At 45.7% G+C, this 18933-nt stretch overlaps 1 protein-coding gene across 1 annotated transcript in view; it reads left to right on the top strand.

Annotated features, from left to right (window-relative positions):
• Positions 1–17476, top strand: part of SORD (sorbitol dehydrogenase) — a 34244-nt gene extending 16768 nt beyond the window's left edge. Inside the window, exons 4-9 of the mRNA XM_047861340.1 lie at positions 3647–3806; positions 7501–7619; positions 10957–11022; positions 12022–12197; positions 15325–15446; positions 16339–17476. Of these exons, the coding sequence (XP_047717296.1) occupies positions 3647–3806; positions 7501–7619; positions 10957–11022; positions 12022–12197; positions 15325–15446; positions 16339–16504 (809 nt within the window). The 3' untranslated portion in view covers positions 16505–17476. The remainder of the gene's footprint in view (positions 1–3646; positions 3807–7500; positions 7620–10956; positions 11023–12021; positions 12198–15324; positions 15447–16338) is intronic.
• The last annotated feature ends 1457 nt before the right edge of the window (positions 17477–18933 follow it).

Here is an 18933-nt window from a genome sequence, read left to right as displayed (position 1 = left end):
GGGGCCAGGCCCTCTGTTAAACCCTGGGGTTACAGCAGTGAATAAGACAGTCTTCAATTTCTACACACCTGGATCTTACCTTCCACAGAGGAAGACGGGCCTGGGACACACATACAGTTCCTTAAGTACAGTTGTGTTGAGGGCAACAGAGAAGAAAAGGTGACCAGGGTGTTCTAACCAGATCCCTGGCTCCTTGAAGGGAGGAACAGTTAATCCAACACCTGAAGGCAACTAAGGAATAAACCAGTTAAAGGGGTGGGGGAAACATTCCAGGCATAGGAACCATAAACTGTCTCCACATGCTGAGAACCAGGGTCTTTGGTACAGTCGCAGATCTTATTGGATGACTGGAAAACTGTCAAAATTTTTCTAGATTTGCTTAATTCATTCTCTTGAAGGGAGGAATTCTCAGCTATTGGCAGCCTGTGATGCTCCCCAATAAGTGAATTAAATTCGAGCTGTGTGACACAGCCAACTGTTGGCTTTATTCTTCCTTTGCTGATGAGGCCACTGTACAGCCTGGAAATGACATCAGATCATTTGAGGGAAGAAGGTTGGCAGGAGATACCATTTCTCAGTTATAAGGCTCTCTGAGCACAGCTACATGAAGAGGAACTTTCTGGCCCTGAAGAAGCTAGACTTGTGTCTCACTTATGTGAGACTTATGAGAGACTTGTGTCAGGCTCTCCATTCATCATGAGTGGAAGTTGAGAAAGCCCCTGAGAATTTTGTGGGGCTATCCCAAAGGGGAAGATTCATAGTTTCCAACAGCTCCTGAGTGGTTCTTACCTGTGGGTCCAGATATCTGAATACTAGTCATAATAAAGAGTGTGGGGGTTCTTTAAATTTCAGTTATAATAAGTGCTGAGTGCAATCCACAATGAGTCCAACCTTGTGCTTTGAGGGATACAGAGAATTGAGAAGATATGATACCTGGATACTTTCATCTAGTTGGGAAGACCAGACATCAGGACATAAATACCAATAATTAGAGAATAAGACCATTGGGTACTATAAGATATGAGAAAGAATTGGCTCTAGCAGTTCAAAGAAAGGGCATTTGTGATGGGCAGAGGTCTTAAATGAAGGTTCATGGAGGAGATACATCTTGGGGCTGGATATTTAACAATAATAATTGTAGGAAGAAGGTAGCTAATATTCATTGCTTTACTGTTAGCCTCCATGTTAAATATTTACATGTATAATTATGTATGTCATTACTGAAACAACTGTATAAGGTAGGCATTATTTTCTTCCTTAACAGATGAAGAAAGCAAAGCATGGTGATTAGGCAGAGTCATATACTAGTGAGTCTCAAGCTGGGACGCCTGTCTCGGTCTTTCTGACTCTAAAGCAAGTGCTCAGAACCATTCGCCTGCCCAGCATCTGGAGACTTGAAAACGGTTTTGTATTTGAGTTAGTGAAGGGGTCTGAAGCTAATATTCTAGTTAAAGGAACAGAGTAATAAAATCACAGAGATGAGCATAATATATCTGGGTCGCTAATAAATCTATGGTGCTCAGAGTAGAGGTTCTGTGTTGGGGAGTTAGTGGAGATGATAAAAATGCATAATCTATATACAAGTCCCTCTTTAAAAAGCACTGTACAGCTGTGAGTTGTTATTATTATAGTATTACAATGTAATAATTGGAAGACAAAACTGAGTAATATAAAACTCCACCTGATTATGGAGACCCTTGAATGCTAGATTGCAGAAGTTATCGTCAATGGTAGACCATAATTTGGAGAAAGTTCAGTGGGCCAAGGGGAAAGTAGAGAGGGATAGAAGGAAGGGACACACACAGGTTAGGGGAATATATTTTATGGTTGCATAAATATGGTTGAATTTCTGTGGATCCTTTTTTTTTTTTTTCTTGGAGAAGACAAAATTTTTATTTAAGTGTTTCATATGCTAATTTGGACTGAAAATTCTGATCAACTAGTCTAGAAAGAAGGAACACACTCAGAGTAGTTCTTAACATTTGTTGATAAAGTTTTCACACAAATCTTAAAGAATCAATAAATATAAGGCATGGAAAAATTCTTAATTTAAATACAATCTGGCTATCTATCTTATAGTTTGAATTTCCTGTAAAATAACACCAGCTCAGATAATTATAATAATGATAAATACAATGCAAATAGTTAATACTACTTATATTGCTACTATTATTATCATTGCCGCCACTACTTTTAATGAGCGCTAACTACATCCCAGGACCCTGTGTTATTCTGTAGGTAGTTTTAATGCAAAGGCATAAAAATAACTTAAGGTGTGCCTATTTAGTAAAGGGAAAACCTCCCACGGGTGACACTCCTCAGGCTAAGGAGGGCCCTAGCACCACTGTTCCACCCCTGTGCGGGTGGGGCTGGGGACTGACTGGGAAGGGACACAAAGGAAGGAAGTTTCCAAGGTAGTGGTAATATCCTGTATCTTGATAGGGGCTTATATTACACAGGTGAATGCATTTTTTTAAAATTCATCTAGTGATCCATGTAAGATTGTGCATTTTATCTATATTTAAATTTTACCTTAAAAAAGAACCTTAAACAAGTTTGAACTCTAGTTAACGATAGGCAGGCTGAAGTATTTAAGCATGGAGTGTACTAATGGCTACAAGCTACATTGAAATGCATCAGCTCAATGGATAGAGGAGAGATAGATAGATGGGATGGATGGGCAGCTATGTGATAAAGAGAATTAGCTACATGTTAATTGAAGAATCGAGGTGCAGGACATCTGGGTGTTCACTGTACAGTTCTTCCAACTTCAGTGTATGTTTGAAAAAAAAATTTTTTTTAATGTTTATTTATTTTTGAGACAGAGAGAGACAGAGCATGAACAGGGGAGGGGCAGAGAGAGAGGGAGACACAGAATCTGAAACAGGCTCCAGGCTCTGAGCTGTCAGCACAGAGCCCGACGCGGGCCTTGAACTCACGGACCGTGAGATCATGACCTGAGCCCAAGTCGGATGCTTAACTGACAAAGCCACCCAAGCGCCCCAGTTTGAAAATTTTCATAATGAAAAGATAGAAGACCAATTCTAGGCCTGGGTTTCCAAGCAAGCACAGTGAGGTAGAGGAGACGTACATTAGTTCACAAGCCTGGAAGTTACTCTCTGCTCTGCCAGAGCCCGAGACCTCTGTGGGTCATTTGCCTGAGCAGGTCTGCAAACTGGGGATCACCTAACTCCTAGTTATTGTCAGAATGCAACCAGACTGAACATAAGGCATGCCATAATTGTGGCTCCTGTGTTTGTCAAGGCCTTGGCCCATATTTTCAAAGCAGGTGAAGAAAAAAAAAATGTCTGCAAACTCCATGCAGCGGTTTAAGATGAATCCTGGACCTGGCTTGCCTTAGAGATGGGACTGGTTCTGTGTTTCCCAAGCTGGGAAGTGGTTGTGGAGCTGAGGGGTGGATTGGCTTGTTCCATGGTTGGTAAAAGGGCAGGCCAAACCAGTCTGGAGAAGTGTGCTGGTCATGTTCTGTGTAGCATCCTGAGTTTTCTGTGGAAGCACTAATGGGTTGAGCTTGTCTAGGGGGCCCTGGATCCCGGGGAGGTGGGTGTCTCCCCCTGCTGGCATCTCCCCAGGAGCATGTGCCCCTTCACAGCAGCTCTGCCCCTGCTCACGTTTTCCTCTCCAGGGGATCGTGTTGCCATCGAGCCAGGTGCTCTGCGAGAAATGGATGAATTCTGCAAGATTGGCCGATACAATCTGTCGCCATCCATCTTCTTCTGTGCCACGCCCCCTGATGACGGGAACCTCTGCCGGTTCTATAAGCACAACGCTGACTTCTGCTACAAGTTAGTGCCCAAGGCCTGGCCTGGCCACCTGGGACCTCTCCCCCTCCTTTTTGGTTGGGGTTCTTTCTCCTAGTTTCCTGCGGTCATTTCTTTGTTCTTTTCAGCTTATAATTTCAGACACGAAGCATCCCCTCCACAGGCCCTTCTGGGGGCATTGAGGGAAGGCAGCTTGACTAGGGCTAAGACTGACTCACGGTACTTGGTTTTAGTCTTTGGGCTGAAGTTCCCGTTTCCTAGAGCAACAATAGAAAATTGTTGCCAAAATCACTCACTCCTCTCCAGCCATCCTGCAGATAACTTGCTGAGGTTCATCCTCCATTACTGGTTTCCAAGGCAGCTCCCAGGAAAGAGAACTTATTACAGCAGTGACCCCCAGTAACAGCAACAATTGGGGCTTACAGACGAGGCATGGCATGGAGCCAGGGCATGAGCTTTGGGACCCTGGATCCACTCTCTCCTAGTGAGTGACTTTGAGGAAATGACTTAACCTTCCTCTGCTTCAGTCTCATTTAATCACCCAAAGATTAAATGAGGCAATGCGTGTGAAATCACAATTATTATTCCCACATGCCTGGCCTTTTACTAATAAGTGCTTTGCATGCCTCATCTTATTGAACCTTCATAAGAATAATGGTGAGGTGGGCACCAGGACTGCAGTTTTGTGCAAGGGTGCAGACCCAGGAAGAGACTGCAGAGCAGAGCAAGGACTCAAGCTGGGGCAGCTGAGAGTCTTAAATTCCTGTCCTGTGCTCACTGCCCTACCCCAACTCTCAAAATGGTTTTGGGGTGAGAATTGGTATCTGCAGAAGCGCAGTGTTGCACCCATGGAGCTCTGGGGTGCTGATGTGCCTCTTTCCTTCTGACTGTCTGACAGGTGTGTTTTCCTCCCATTCCGACCTGGCCCCAGCTATGGCTCTGTTGGTCAGGATGGGGCTTGTCTGAAAGGGGCCAGGTGCCCATTACAGGGGCAGTCTGATAGATCTGAGTTTTCTAGTGCCTACTGGAAGCCTTGAGAGGAGTCAGAGGCCAGACCTCGTGATGCGTTTAAGTCAACATCTAACTGCTCTAGAAGAAAGCAAGTTATGTGCGTAGAGTCTACCTTTCAGCAAGTGGTTTCCGACCATCCTCCCTTTTCTGGGCCCTTTCCAAGTCAAGGCACCAAATGAGGTTTTCATGAAAGGCAGAAAAGCAAAATGATAAATTTCAAGACTAACCGCTGGTCTCTGCCATCGACCAACTGTGTGACGTTCAGCGAGTTACTTAAACTTTGTAACCTCAATAACTTTGCTTGTAAAATGGAGATGATAATAGCACCAATATGGTGAAATGCATAGCTTATTGACAGAATTCAATGAGAAAAGTTTATCAAGTACTCAGCATGAGGCCTGGCACATAGTAGGTGCTCAATGAATGGTGCCATGATATGTCAGATATGGCCTTGTGTCTGGGGGATAGTACAGGTTAGGTATGAAAGGAAGTCTTGCACTGGGGATGGGGGTGGGTGGGCCTTTGTAGACAATGGTGGGGGAGGGTGTATTCTGTTGGCAGTGTTAATGGGAGGGCTGAGGAGGGCCCCTAGGGGACGTGCAACCCCCCACCTCTCCTTTTCTCCCAGGGTGCTTTCTGCTCACGTCCCCACACCAGCCCTGGACCCACACCCTCTTCTCTGGTTTCTGTTTGTGAGGATTCCTATACTGCCACGGCCTCTTTATTTTCCTACCCACCTTATTTTCTTTTTATCTTCCTGCTTCCCCCTTGACTTCTTGATTATCCTTTTGCTGTTCCCTCAACCCTATTGTGAAAACCACCAAGTTGCATTATTCTCTGATGTTTATAAAGTCAGGAAAGATCAGAGCTGGGAAGAAACTTAGAGTGTTCTCATCCCCCTTCCCTCCCACTGAACAAGGTCAGGTTAGTGGGAGCATAGAGGAGGACCCAGAGACTCTCCAAAGGTCAGTGGCAAAGGCCCTGGGCCCAGGACTCTTCCTGGTGCTTCTGCCTACATGCCAGGCTGCCCTCCCCGTGTGGCTAGTGTGGCTGTCTAGGTGATTAAGGCAGCACCTGCCTAATGAGTAGAACAATCTCACCACAATAATCCTCTATCATCACCATCCTCAGTCCCATTTTCCTGGGTGTTCTGCTAAGGGGAAATCAGAGTGAAGGTTAAGAGCGGCACACCATTCCTGACCAAAGACCACCCTCGGCTCAGAGCCCACACAAGCCTTGGGGGAAGTCCCAGATGTGAAGGGGCAGGCATGTCTGAGGCAGTATGGTTGGTGATTCCTTGGGAGAGTTTGGGAGTCTTCATTATTTCACTTCAAACTTTTATCTCTTTTATAGAATTGATGGGTCACATTGGGTGGGAAGGGGTGATGGTGGCAATCCGAGCAGGAGAGAAGATTGAAGTAGGGGAGACAATGTGAGAGACGCAGAGGGGAGGGAGGAGGAAATGGTGGGGGGCAGCAGGCAGAGGCCGACTGTAAGCCTCATTACTTATTCTGTGGAGTAGTGTGACAGGTCATGGGAACAAGCACATGGTTTGGCTGACACCTTCCTTTTTGGAACTTGAGGATTTTCATGTTCTAGCATGTGGAGGTTTGGGGGCCCTGAATAAAAGTACTGGACAGTGAGGAATTAGCAGAAGTGAGACGTGAACCACATTGCTGCTGGTACTAGCAGGCGGCTGATATGGGGCAGGCAGGATGTGGAACCAGAGACCTGAGTTCAGGTCTTGCTTTTCCACTCATTAGCCTTGTAACCTTGGGCAAGTCTCTGAATGTCATTGAGCTTCAGTTTCCTCTTCTGTAGAATGAAGGTAAAAATAAAGCCTGTCCTTCCTGCCTGACAAGGTCATGGTGAGGATCAAATGAGATAATGGATGAAAAAGCCCTCTAATCTGTAAAGCCTTATGCAAATGTTTGCTGTCATCATCATCGGGGTTGTTAATAGGGTCAGGATGCCAGTGGACTGGGAAGTGAAAACCAAGAACCCCGTGGTGAAGGTGACACAGCATTTAATCAACTGCCTGGAAGAGAGGCCCTTTTCCCTTTACAACCAGTCCAGGGGCAGCCAGGCAGCTGCTGCCATCAGATGTGGTTCTTCTGGAACATACAATTCGGGGGGAGGGCAGCAAACAAGAGTGACATCAGCTTCTAAATCACTGTTTGGCAAAGCTGCTGATAGTTGGGATTGTTTGCTGAAGTGAAACCAGAAAGGCTATATACATAGGTTTGAGAAGCAGATGAGATGCTGGAGGGTGGTCATATTAACCTCTTATTAAATGAACTTCTCATTTATTAATGGTAATCACAACATATCTCTTCTTGGATAACATGTTGAAGAAAACATAATGTGTGCACATTCACTGAAGTGATTTGTCCAAAAAAACCCATTTTCAGAACAGGGCAGCATGGCATGGATTCTGGAATCAGACCTATCTGGTTTCCATTTCAAACCCTTTGAGCCTCTCACTAGTTTTGAACCTTTGGCACAAGTCATTTAATTCTCCAAGGCTCTGTTTCTTTGTCTGTAAAATGAGAATATTAGTGCCTACACTAGAACTCTTCCAAGGTTTGTGTGAATGAATATATGTAAATTGCTCAGCATGTTGCTAGGCACATAAGCAAATGCTCAATAAATATTAGCTATTGTTACCCAGAGAGGGACTAACTGAGTGTGTTGAATGACACCCTAGGCTTCCTGACAATGTCACCTTCGAGGAAGGGGCCCTGATTGAGCCACTGTCTGTGGGGATCCATGCCTGCCGGCGAGCTGGAATCACCCTGGGGAACAAGGTCTTTGTGTGTGGAGCTGGTAAGAAACAGATGATACTGTGGTTATGAGTTCCTTAAAGGGTAATGTGGAGATCCCTCTGCCCGTCTCATTCCCCCACCAATGGCTGGAATTGGTCCTAGAATCTTTTTAGGTTGAAGAGGATTACGGTGTCCCATTCCCTCAGTGACCAGCACTTTGCTAAATAAACTATCTGCAGACATAATAGTATTTCATGTTATTTCCTAGGCAATATATCTGTTTTTGTTCATTTAAAGAATATAATTTGGTATGATTTTTTGAACTTGACAGGGAATATTTTTGGTAGTTAAGGGAAAGGTGACTTTCTGAACTTAAGTCATGCCAGAGAAGTGGTCTCCTGGTCCATCCAGGAATGAGGTGGGTCCTGCCCATGGCCAGTGGAAGGAATGGAGTCCAGTCCACCCTGAGCCAGCACTCAGCTTGCATTGGGGTTGCAGCTGGCTGCGTTCTCTCCTCCCCTGCTTCCAGCCACCCGAACAAAACCCTAGCAGCCTCAGACTGAACCATTCTAGGTGTCTAATGCTAGTGACACAGTCAACATGCTCATACTCCTTGTGGGTGTTTGGTGTTCCTCACACACCCTTTTAGGCATAATTGACATATAACATTACCTTAGTTTCAGGTACACGTGATGATTTGATATTTGCACATATTACCAAATGATCAGCACCATAAGTCCAGTTAACACCTGTCACTATACATAGTTACAAAAATTTTTTGTGATGAGAACTTTTAAGATCTACTCTTTTAGCAACTGTCAAATACGCAACATGGTATTATTGACTATAATCATCATGCTGTATGTTATATCCCCATGATTTATTTACTTTACAACTGGAGGTTTGTACCTTTTGACCCTCTTCACTCATTTCACTCACCTCTCACCATGCCCCCTCTGGAAACCATTTCGTACTGTTATTTGTGAGTTTTGTTGTTTCATTTTGCTTTTGTTTGGATTCCACATGTAAGTGAGATCCTACAGTATTTGTCTTTGTCTGATTTATTTCACTCAGCATAATGCCCTCAAAGTCCATCCATGTTGTCACAAATGGCAAGATTTCTTTTTTTGCAGCTGAATAATATTCCACTGTGTACATATAAACCACATTTTCTTTGTATATGCATCTGTTGATGGACACTTAGGTTGTTTCCATATCTTGGCTGTTGTAAATAATGGTGCAATGAACATGGGGTACAGATATCTTTTTGAGTTAGTGTTTTTCATTAAATACCCAGAAGTGGACTTACTGGATCATCTGGTAGTTCTATTTTTAATTTTGTGAGGAAACTCCATACTGTTTTCCCCAGTGCCCATACCAATTTACATTCCCACTAACAGTGCACAAGAGTTCCCTTTTCTCCATATCCTTGCCAACACTTGTTATTTCATGTCTTTTTGTTTTTATTTTTTTTCATGTCTTTTTAATAGTAGCCATTCTGACAGGTGTGAGGTGATATCTCATTGTGGTCTTGATTTGCATTTCCCTAATGATGAGTGATGTTATGCACCTTTCCATGTACCTGTTGGCCACCTGTACGTCTTCTTTGGGAAAATGTCTGTTTAGGGGTGCCTGGCTGGCTCAGTCAGTAGAACATGCAACTCTTGATCTCAGGGTTGTAAGTTCAAGGCCCACTTTGGGTATATATATACATATATATATATATATATATATATATATATATATATGAAGAAAATGTCTTTAGATCCTCTGCCAATTTTAAAATCAGATCGCTTGGCTTTTTGCTGTTGATTGTATGAATTCTTTATATATTTTGGATATTAACCCCTTATCAGATATATGATTTGCAAATGTTTTTCCTTATTTGATAGGTTGCCTTTTTCATTTTGTTGATGGTTTTCTTTGCTGTGCAGAAGCTTTTTATTTTTTAAAATTTATTTTTATGAGAGAGAAAGAGAGAGGGGGGAGGAAGAGAATCCCAAGTAGGCTCCATGCTGTCAGTACAGAGCTCAATGCAGGGGCTGAGTCTTACAACTGTGAGATCATGACCTGAGCTGAAATCAAGAGTTGGATGCTTAACTGACTAAGCCACCCAGGAGCCCCACAAGTGACATATGTGTGTGTGTGTGTGTGTGTGTGTGTGTGTGTACTTAATTTGCATAAGTAATTCCTTGTTGACATAGAAAAAGAAGTCATGCATACCACATGTGTATACACACAGAAATTCACCCATAGCCCCATCACCTATCATCCTGAAAGAGAACCACTGTGAATATTTTGATGTAGAATTTTTCAGGTTTTTAATTTTTTTTAATGTTTATTTATTTTTGAGAGAGAGACAGAGTGTGAGTGGGAGAGGGGCAGAGAGAAAGGGAGACATAGAATCTGAAGCGGGCTCCAGGCTTTGAGCTGTCAGCACAGAGCCCGATGCGGGGCTCAAACTCAAAAACCTAAGCCAAAGTTGGATGCCTAACTGACTGAGCCACCCAGGTGCTCTGAATCTTCCAGTTTTTAAAAATGAGATCATGGTAAACATGCCTTATTTTACCTACTCTTTTTTAAAAAAATTGATATATTATGAACCTCTTTCCATCACACTGGATGAACGAATTATGACATAATTTTTAATAGTTGTGTAATACCCCATTGTAGTTTGTTTAGCTAATCACCTCTTTGTTGGTCATTTCAAGTATCTTCCAGTGTTTTGACTTTGGGAGGAAACTCACAAAATTATTTTCAAAGGCAGTGTCAAAAAGCAAATCCTCAAAGAATCTGCACAGTCTCATTTTGTGGGTCTGGTTTTATACTAAAACCGTGTCATCCAGCATGCAGATGCTGTGGGAAGCAAGTGGTCTCTGGATTTTTAAGTCCCTGAACATCCTAGAGCTGCCTGAGCAGCTGGGCCAGCCCATGGAGCCAGGTCACTTAAGCCAAGGTGGTCCTCAGAGGACACCTGTAAAGGATGTGTCTCTCCTTGGGGAGATGTGATGGGTTCTAAGAGGGTAGGAGCCAGAGAGAGAACAGGACAGTGTATCCAGGCCTTCTGAGACATTTTATTCTCTTAACAAATATATTTTCTCGAGCCCTCTTCTAATTTGCCATTTTCCCCAAACAGAGTAAATGGAAAAGTTCTAGCTTTGAGGTTGAGAGAATTAAATGGAACTCAGCAGTAGGAGCAAATTTCATGTCCAGAACAGTTCTTCATATATTCATGTGCTTATGCATTCAACAGATAGTTGTTAAGGCCTCACTATGTGGTAGGCACCAGGGTAGATGCCAGAGGTGCACACAAGCTATGGTTCCTGTCCATGGCCTGGACAAGGGGTGAGCTGATGTTTAATATTTCACAAACATCTCCCATTTCCTGCTTTATTTAGGGCCAATTGGACTGGTCACTTTGATCGTGGCCAAGGCAATGGGTGCAGCCCAAGTGGTGGTGACTGGTAAGAAGGTTTTCTTTTTCAATCTCCTTGAAGAGGAAACAGCTGGCCTACTGTTTAGGCCAGGGGCTTGAGAACTATTCCTTTCCTGGAGTGCTGGGTTTCTAAAGGGGCTCTTCCTCTTTTCTCCCCCCGGGGTTCAATGGTTGAAAAGCCCACCCAGGGGCAGAGGGTGGCTGCTGTGGAGAAGGTCTGGCTCTTTATGTGTGGACCCCAGATGCCCCTACTGCTCACTCAGTCGTAAGAAGAGGTTTAGCCCCTGGTCCATTTGACCAAACCCGGGAGGTAAAGAAGGTGTGCTTGTGTGTGTATGAGGTGGAGTTAGTGGGATCTATGATATGTTTATAGGAGGGTGTTTGTGTGTGCAGTGTGTGGTATGGGTGAGAGATGTGTGCAAGTGTGAGGAGAGCTTATCTGTGACAGTATGTGTGGAAGCATGTAGGGTATAGAAGGGTGTGTGTGTGTGTGTGTGTGTGTGTGTGTGTGTGTGTAAGGTATCTGAGAGTGTGGGTGTGGGTGAGTGTATAGAATTGTGGAGTATGTGGATATAAGGGGAGTAGGGATGTAGGAGAGTGAGTGCTTTGTGTGTGGAGAAGGTATCAGTGTATAGAAGGTATCTGAATGTATATGTGAGGACTGGGTACCCTTCAGAGAGAGAGAGGGAAGCTATGTAGAGCTGTGTGGTGTGTATAGGGGTGTGTGGGGATGTAAAACAGTGGATATTTGAGAAGTGATCTGAGTGAGAGGGATGGGGGAAGGGAAAGGGAGAGAGAGAGAGAGAGAGTGTGTGTGTGTGTGTGTGTGTGTGTGTGTGTGTGTGTGTGTGCAGCTGTGTGGTGTGTATGGGAGAGTGTGAAGGTGTAGAGAGTAAGTGTTTGGGCTCAGTGACACCACCCACTACACCAGAGTTTTATTACCACTAAAACATACACCTCCATCTTCATTTTCTCTCCAATCTGCCATCCAGTTCTCAGTTTGAAAGAAACTTTTGTTCAACTTTAGATCTGTCTGCCACTCGGTTGTCTAAAGCCAAGGAAGTTGGGGCTGATTTCGTCCTCCAGATATCCAAGGAGAGCCCTAAAGAAATTGCCAGTAAAGTGGAAGATCTGCTGGGGTGCAAGCCAGAAGTTACCATCGAGTGCTCGGGGGTGGAGCTGTCCATCCAGGCGGGCATATATGTGAGTAGGATGTGGGTCACTGAAGCTGGTGGGCAGCTCTGGGAAATCAGTGCAGGGTAGGTAGCAGTAAGGAGTGCTAGGAACAGGTGTCTCCACCCTTGTTATGTGACCCCCCCCACACACACACAAGAAAATTAGGTAATCTAGGTATCCCTGGTGGTTTTTCTTATTTCTTTTTTTTAATCTCACTTGTCTAGTACCCTTATTAGGTCAGTGTAAAGTCTAAACAAGGTAACAGGCATATATGGGCCTTGAAAAATGTTAAGAGACACACCCCTTTAAAATGGGGTTGCTATCATGATCATATCTGTGGTCATAAAAGCAGTGCTATTGGTAAAAAGATAACAGAAGGAAGAGGGAACCATGCCTTAGTCGTGTGTGGGAAATCCCTATCTTCTTTAATTGAGGAAAACTGCAATCTTTGAGTCATTGATACAAAGTGAGAGCCATTCATTTAGTTAGTCACAAAGGTGTGGTGATTTTTAGGGTCACAGTTGGCCACTACTCTTCTGTCCCAGACCTGGCAACAGGTAGCTGCCAACACCTGATTTGCACCTCGGCAACCCCCCAGTAGTTTATGGGAAGTTGGCGGAATGGGGGTGGGGAATGGCATTGATACCAAGTATGAGGAAAAGAGGGGAGAAAGAATACCTTCTAGGCTTCAGCCTCACCATGTGCTGCGTCTTCTGCTGGGTACTTTATAAATGTGGTGCCAGATCTACCCAGTAGCCGTGAAGATTAGTTATCACTGCCTACATTTTACCACAAGAGGCCTGGTGACTTGCCTTGAACACACTGCCCCAGTGCCTGAGTTTTTCTTACTCTGTCCCTGCTTAGGAGAAAAGGGAAGAAGGGGACCAGGATCCAGTGGGCAACCATGCTGGCATGGGAGGGACTGGGCTGAGGAGGGTGGTGGCAGTAGCCTCCAGCACTGAGCACACAAGCCCCTGCATCCCACATTGCTTCCTCGCAGCAGTACAGGCTTCCTCCTTCCTTCTGAGTCACAGCTGGGTCATGCGTAAGGGCACTTTGCACCTGCAAGACGTTCTGGGGATGGCAGAGCTGCCTACCTATTTTCCTACCTGAATACCCATGGCATCAGGGGCTGAGGAAGTGTTGGGAGGGCAGGGAGGAACAGGTGCCACTTTTTCTTTGTCCTAAGTTCCAGCTGGAGCCGGCCCACCCTCTGCTCCACTGTCAGAGATGACAGTTGCCATGTGGGAAGGGGCAAAGAGAAACCTTTCGGTCTGTGTGTGATTAGTCAACCAGTGACTTGTCTTGGGCTCCCGCTGCGTTCTGGCTTTGTGCTGGGCACTTTGAGGGCTATGATGAATAAGGTGTGTCCCTCTTCAAGTTGTTGGCAGTCAGTGACCCCCACTCCAGAGGAAGGCAGTAAAAGCCATGGCTTCATAATGCAAGACTCTCTTCTTCTCCCCTGCCTGGAGAACATTGGGAACAGTTGACATCTATCTCCAGCTGTTGACGTTGGGGGCCCGGTTGCTAGGCTACCTGAGGCAGCTGGGCCTGAAGCCAGTACCTCTCCCGAGTGGGGAATAGAGCCATTATGCATGACAGATGCTATAGGGTGCTGCAGGCCACCCCACCAGCAAGCAGGTTAGGTGGAGGCATCTTATATGGACACACCTGAGAGTCACTTTCCTGGCAGGTTTGTGACTAGAAAATGTCTGGGAAGAAGCATGGCAAATGCTTAGGGTAGAGTTTATGTCATCTTGGTGCAGAGGTCCCACCCACAAAACAATAGTCAGGTAGTCCAAGCATTCCTTTGCCTGTGGTCTGCAAATAGCTGGCCTCCTGGCAGCTTGGGATGGCCAGCTTGGTAGTATTCCTCCTTCTCACTAGGTAGAGAGGAAATACTGATGGGGAAACAGTTTTTCTAAACAATTTATCACTCAAAAAAGTTTTCTGTGGCTCACTCACAACTTTGACCTCACCTCCCACCCCACCCCACCTTTTCCAGTGGGGACAGCAACATTTTCCAGTGGTGAGAGCGCCTTTCCTAACTGACAGTGGTCATAAGTCACAGTGGTTTGTATGTGACCCTGTGCTTCAATAAAATCAGAAAACATGCTGAACGATGAGCCCATCCTAGTGCCGAGGACTGTGATTTTTATCCTAACAGCCCCACTGGGGAGGCATCATCCTGATCGTATACATGAGGAAGCTGCTTGAGAGGGTCCCATAGCTCAAAAGTGCCAAGTCCAAAGTCACCCCCATTCTGCAGGCTTCTCTTCATGGCATTTCCTTCCCCCCATAGGCTGTGATGTGTGGCTTTTTGCAGCTCCACTGGTTAGACTGGTCCCAGTAAGTGCTAGCTGCTCCCAACTATAATGAAAATGAACTATTTTTCCATCTCTCACAATACTGACCACAGTGATCCCCAAAAATCTCTGGTGGAGGCACAACACTCATGTGGAATCAGTGGATTGAGTGGAGATTGTCAGGAGAAATTTCATTCTCTGGCCCATTCTAAGGAGGGAAACTGATAAGGCAGATAGGTGTTCAAGGAAGACAAAACCTATTGTGGCTGATACTGTTGGGATGAATGTCTCTGGGACAAAAATATTTCTAAATGCCAGCCAGCCTGTGTGTGTAAGGCAGTCTTTAAGCCAGAGAATTCTAATGGCTCTCCCCGTTTGTATGTGGTGGGTAGTTTTATCACCAAGAGGGTGCTTCCTTAGAGGTTTGACCAAAGTGCTGTCTTTTATGGGGTTGACATTCTGGAGGAGGGGCAGGTGCTGAGATGAGGATGTACCTGAACCAACATCTGGTACTGAATTAGTAAAGCTTTGAAAGATGCTCAGGGCCTGAAGGTTAACTGTTGGTAGGGGAGATTTCTCACTGGGGTCTGGAGAACTTGGCTATTTCCTAGGAGGCTGTAGACAGCCGAGGGTGCTCCCAGTGTACCTGGTCCTCCTCTGGATCTTCACAGAAGATAACTCTGCTGCTGTGTTAAGTATGGTCAACATATGGAAGAGTTCACCAGTATAGAAAGAATCATATTCTCTGGAACATTTGGGTACTCACCTGATGCAAACAGATATTTATTTGTGCGAGAAGTCTGCATTTTCTGATCTTCTGAGTTTTCTTGGTCTTATCTCCTCTTCAGGCCACTCGTTCTGGTGGGACCCTGGTGCTCGTAGGACTGGGCTCTGAGATGACCACTGTGCCCCTCGTGCACGCAGCCACCCGGGAGGTGGATATCAAGGGCGTGTTTCGATATTGCAACACGTGAGTATGTTGTGGGTGAGCCAGGGTAGTGAAGGGCCAGAAAGACCCGAGCGTGGCCTCTGGAAACAGGATCCTCTTGTTTAGTCATGAGGGACTTTTCCTTACCACACTGACAGCCATGCAACATGGTAGGGATCCAAAGACAGAGCATCAAACAAGAGGGCAGAGATGGCGGAGGGAAGGATGGACAGCGGGAGGCAAGGAGGGGGATCTTGAAGCATGCTCTTCTTGGATGTCTGCTCCTTATCACCCAGGCCCTCTCTTTTCCATTTCCTCAAGTGGCCACGTCTTCATTGTCCTCTTTTAAAGGGAAGAAGGAGAGAAAGGGGACAACAGAACAGCAAGAACTCAAGCCCCTTGGTTTCTACCCCAGAGCCCCAGGGCCCACCCTGGGAAGTGAGAGGGTCTTAGTTCACCCCACCTCATGTTCTGTGGTTCTGCCCTCTCCCCATCTGGGGAACTTTCCCAGGACGACCTTCCCTACCAGCGTCCGTCTATGACCGTCTATGACCATTCCTTCAGCAGAGTGCTCTTTTCTGATGAACTCTGCCAAGCCAAGCTGCAAAGGGGTGTGGCTGGGTTATCATGAGCTCCTTCTCTGAGGCTAATCTGCCTTTTCACAGTGGCCTCCATATGCCTTATGCCTTCATGCCAAAGGAATTCTAAGCTTTGTGACAGACATTGCAGAGGGGCGGAAGCATTTGGGAACAGACTCTGGATTCCCAAGTTGCAAGTCATAAGATCATTTCCACCATCATTGGGCTATAGAATAGACTCGCCAGGACCACAGTGCTATAAATAAAAATGGCCAAGCTGATCTTGTGCTTGGTAGTTTGGGGACCTAGTTCTTTCCTCCTGCAGGTTGAGTGTAACACTTGTGATCTTTTTACAGGTGGCCGATGGCGATTTCAATGCTTGCATCCAAGTCTGTGAATGTAAAGCCCTTAGTCACCCATAGGTTTCCTCTGGAGAAAGCTCTGGAAGCCTTTGAAACATCCAGAAAGGGATTGGGGTTGAAAGTCATGCTTAAGTGTGACCCCAATGACCAGAATCCCTAATATTAATTGGGCTCTGCCCTCACCATTTCCGCCCCACCCCCCACCCCCCAGTATCTCCAGGCAGGGATGGGCTTTGAATACAGAAGTTTCTTTTGAGTAATGAAAACAATTCATTATAAGCAGAAAGCCTTACATGGAGGAATTGGTGTGCCTTAAAAACACAAGTAGGGACAGTTTGGGGGAATTTGCAGCCAGAATGACCTGTTCATGCAGAGCAAAGTTCAGCAAGTAGAGCAGAGTTTGGTGTAGGTACTGGGAACTCCCCTTCTTCCTGGAGCGCCTGAGTTGAGTAAGGAAAGAAATCTGCCCATTGGGTTCCTGGTTCCACCACGACTGGCCAGGTGGGGATGGAAGCTGAGTTATGAAGAAGTAACTTTATCAAGACTTAACTGGCCCAGAAATTGATTTTCATGAAAATCTCAGCTCAGGGTCTGGGATGAAGCATTCTCAGCAGTTTTATAGTTTAGAGCACAGTGTTTCTAGACATAAGTGCTATTTGGTTTGATGATAAAAGACTTTAAGGGACTGACCTTCCTGCATCTAGGATAATTTTTAAATCTATCAAGAAAACAAAACAATGCTGAAATCCCTCATAAGGTCCAACCAGCTTGCATTCTCCAAATGTAAAAAGAGCCAGGCAAGTTCTCAATATTGCTTAAAGATCACCTTTTCTTGAATTCCTAAGAGTTCTCTGTGACTTAAACTACCTTCCCAGCGCTCCCCACCCCCACCTGTCTGCTTTCAGGGGCAGTCCCTGAGGGCTCCTTTGTCACTAGACAACGGGGGAGGGGTCCTCACAGGATTTGCCCCCAAAGTGTCTGGCCAGTGCACCCATCTTCCCACCTCACAGGATTAGCATTCCTTTCACATTCACTGATGATAGACAATTCCATTTAATTCTGGTAATTATAAACAGAAAGCCTTCCTCCTCACAGCCTGTTAAATAAAGCTCTTGGTATCTTTCTGTTTGAATGATCTCTCCGATCTTGTTTTGATCATGGGGTTTTCTTGTGTAAGATTTGGGTCCAAATCACTTTTTGCCCATTTGTGACTTTGAGACTATTGGTCAGGAATGAGGATATTGTAGCTGTGACCTAACTTGGGCTGCAGCCTTTTAATCCTTCACTTCAGCTGGGAGTGGAGGGTGAGTTTGAAGAGGTGCTGGCTTTCTTGTGACTGGGGCAGGCCATGATCGCTGCTTGGAATTCCTCAAACTGCTTTGGGTAATAAATTGTGCTTGTGGTACCTGACTGCTGCCACCTGTTTGTGCCCCTTTGTAGGGAGGAATGGACTCTGGCTACCCATTTAACAAAGGGAAGGACCCAGGATTTTTGAAAGCGACACATTTTCTGCATCAAATATAATTTCATTAACTTGGAAATTCATGTTCATGATCTCTAATCCTCACAGCAAGCCAGATACGTCAGATTATTTTACAGCTAAGGAAATAGAGACATCAAGGAATTTGCTCAAGTTCCTGTCTCATGTTCTCTCTGGAGGAAGGGGGCGAGTCTTGAGACTTCTGTGCACACTCAGCAGCCACAGAGCCCACTTGTACTTTCTTCTCTGTGTTCCGCTTAGCTCCAGGGGCAGACTTGCCAGCTGCCTCCTCTTAACTCCTTCTAGCTCTGGTGCCCAGAGTTCCTTGAATGAGGAATGAGAAGGCCTTCCCCTTCTAGATGGAAGGCTTCCAACAGAAATGCTCCTGAGAGAGGTGGGTTCACTGTTAAATTCACAAGTAGCCACTTTTCCTTTGATTGTGGTTTATTGGAGGGAAAGGACCCCTGAAACTGAGAAGGACTTAGGAGCTACAGAGGGGACCCTGGGAAGGTGGGGCTACCAAGGACAAAGGCATGGGTGACCTATCTCACAATTGTGATTTGGCTGGATCTTCTAAGTCCAGCATTGCTTGGTGTGTTGGCTGGGCTTCGTGCTGCTGCCACCAGGGCAGTGATGAAGTGAATGACCTGATGGAAAGTGGCCGTTCAGACAATACTTCCCATTGCCAAATCCCCTCACTGCTCTTAAGCCACTAGACAGTTTCACAGCTCCCAAGCAGGGGCAGCGAGGGTGATAGGAGAGGAGGGGCTGTGGGTGGGCTGCCCACTCAGTGAGTCCTCTGGGTGGTGAGAGGGCCCAAGCTGGTATTACTGAGCTGTGCCTGGCTCCCTCACCTCTGCGGCCTTGTTGAAATGTTCCCCACTGCCATTTGGAAGGAATTGCAGGAAGCCCAGGCATTGATTCTTCAGCCGTCTCCACTTAGTGCTCAATAAATATTGATTAACTCAGTGAATCAGTCCCGGAACCAGGAATATGGCCCTGTCGGCCTCTGTGCTCACTAGTGCCTGGCACCTTGTTGGCTTTCAATCAACAGAGGACCCCACCCAGCTGGCACTCCCAACACTAGGGTGGGGTGTGTGGGTGGAGAG

Source organism: Prionailurus viverrinus, chromosome B3, assembly GCF_022837055.1.
Source record: "Prionailurus viverrinus isolate Anna chromosome B3, UM_Priviv_1.0, whole genome shotgun sequence".
Taxonomy (NCBI): Eukaryota; Metazoa; Chordata; class Mammalia; order Carnivora; family Felidae; genus Prionailurus; species Prionailurus viverrinus.
This window is presented reverse-complemented; position numbering and strand designations above follow the sequence as displayed.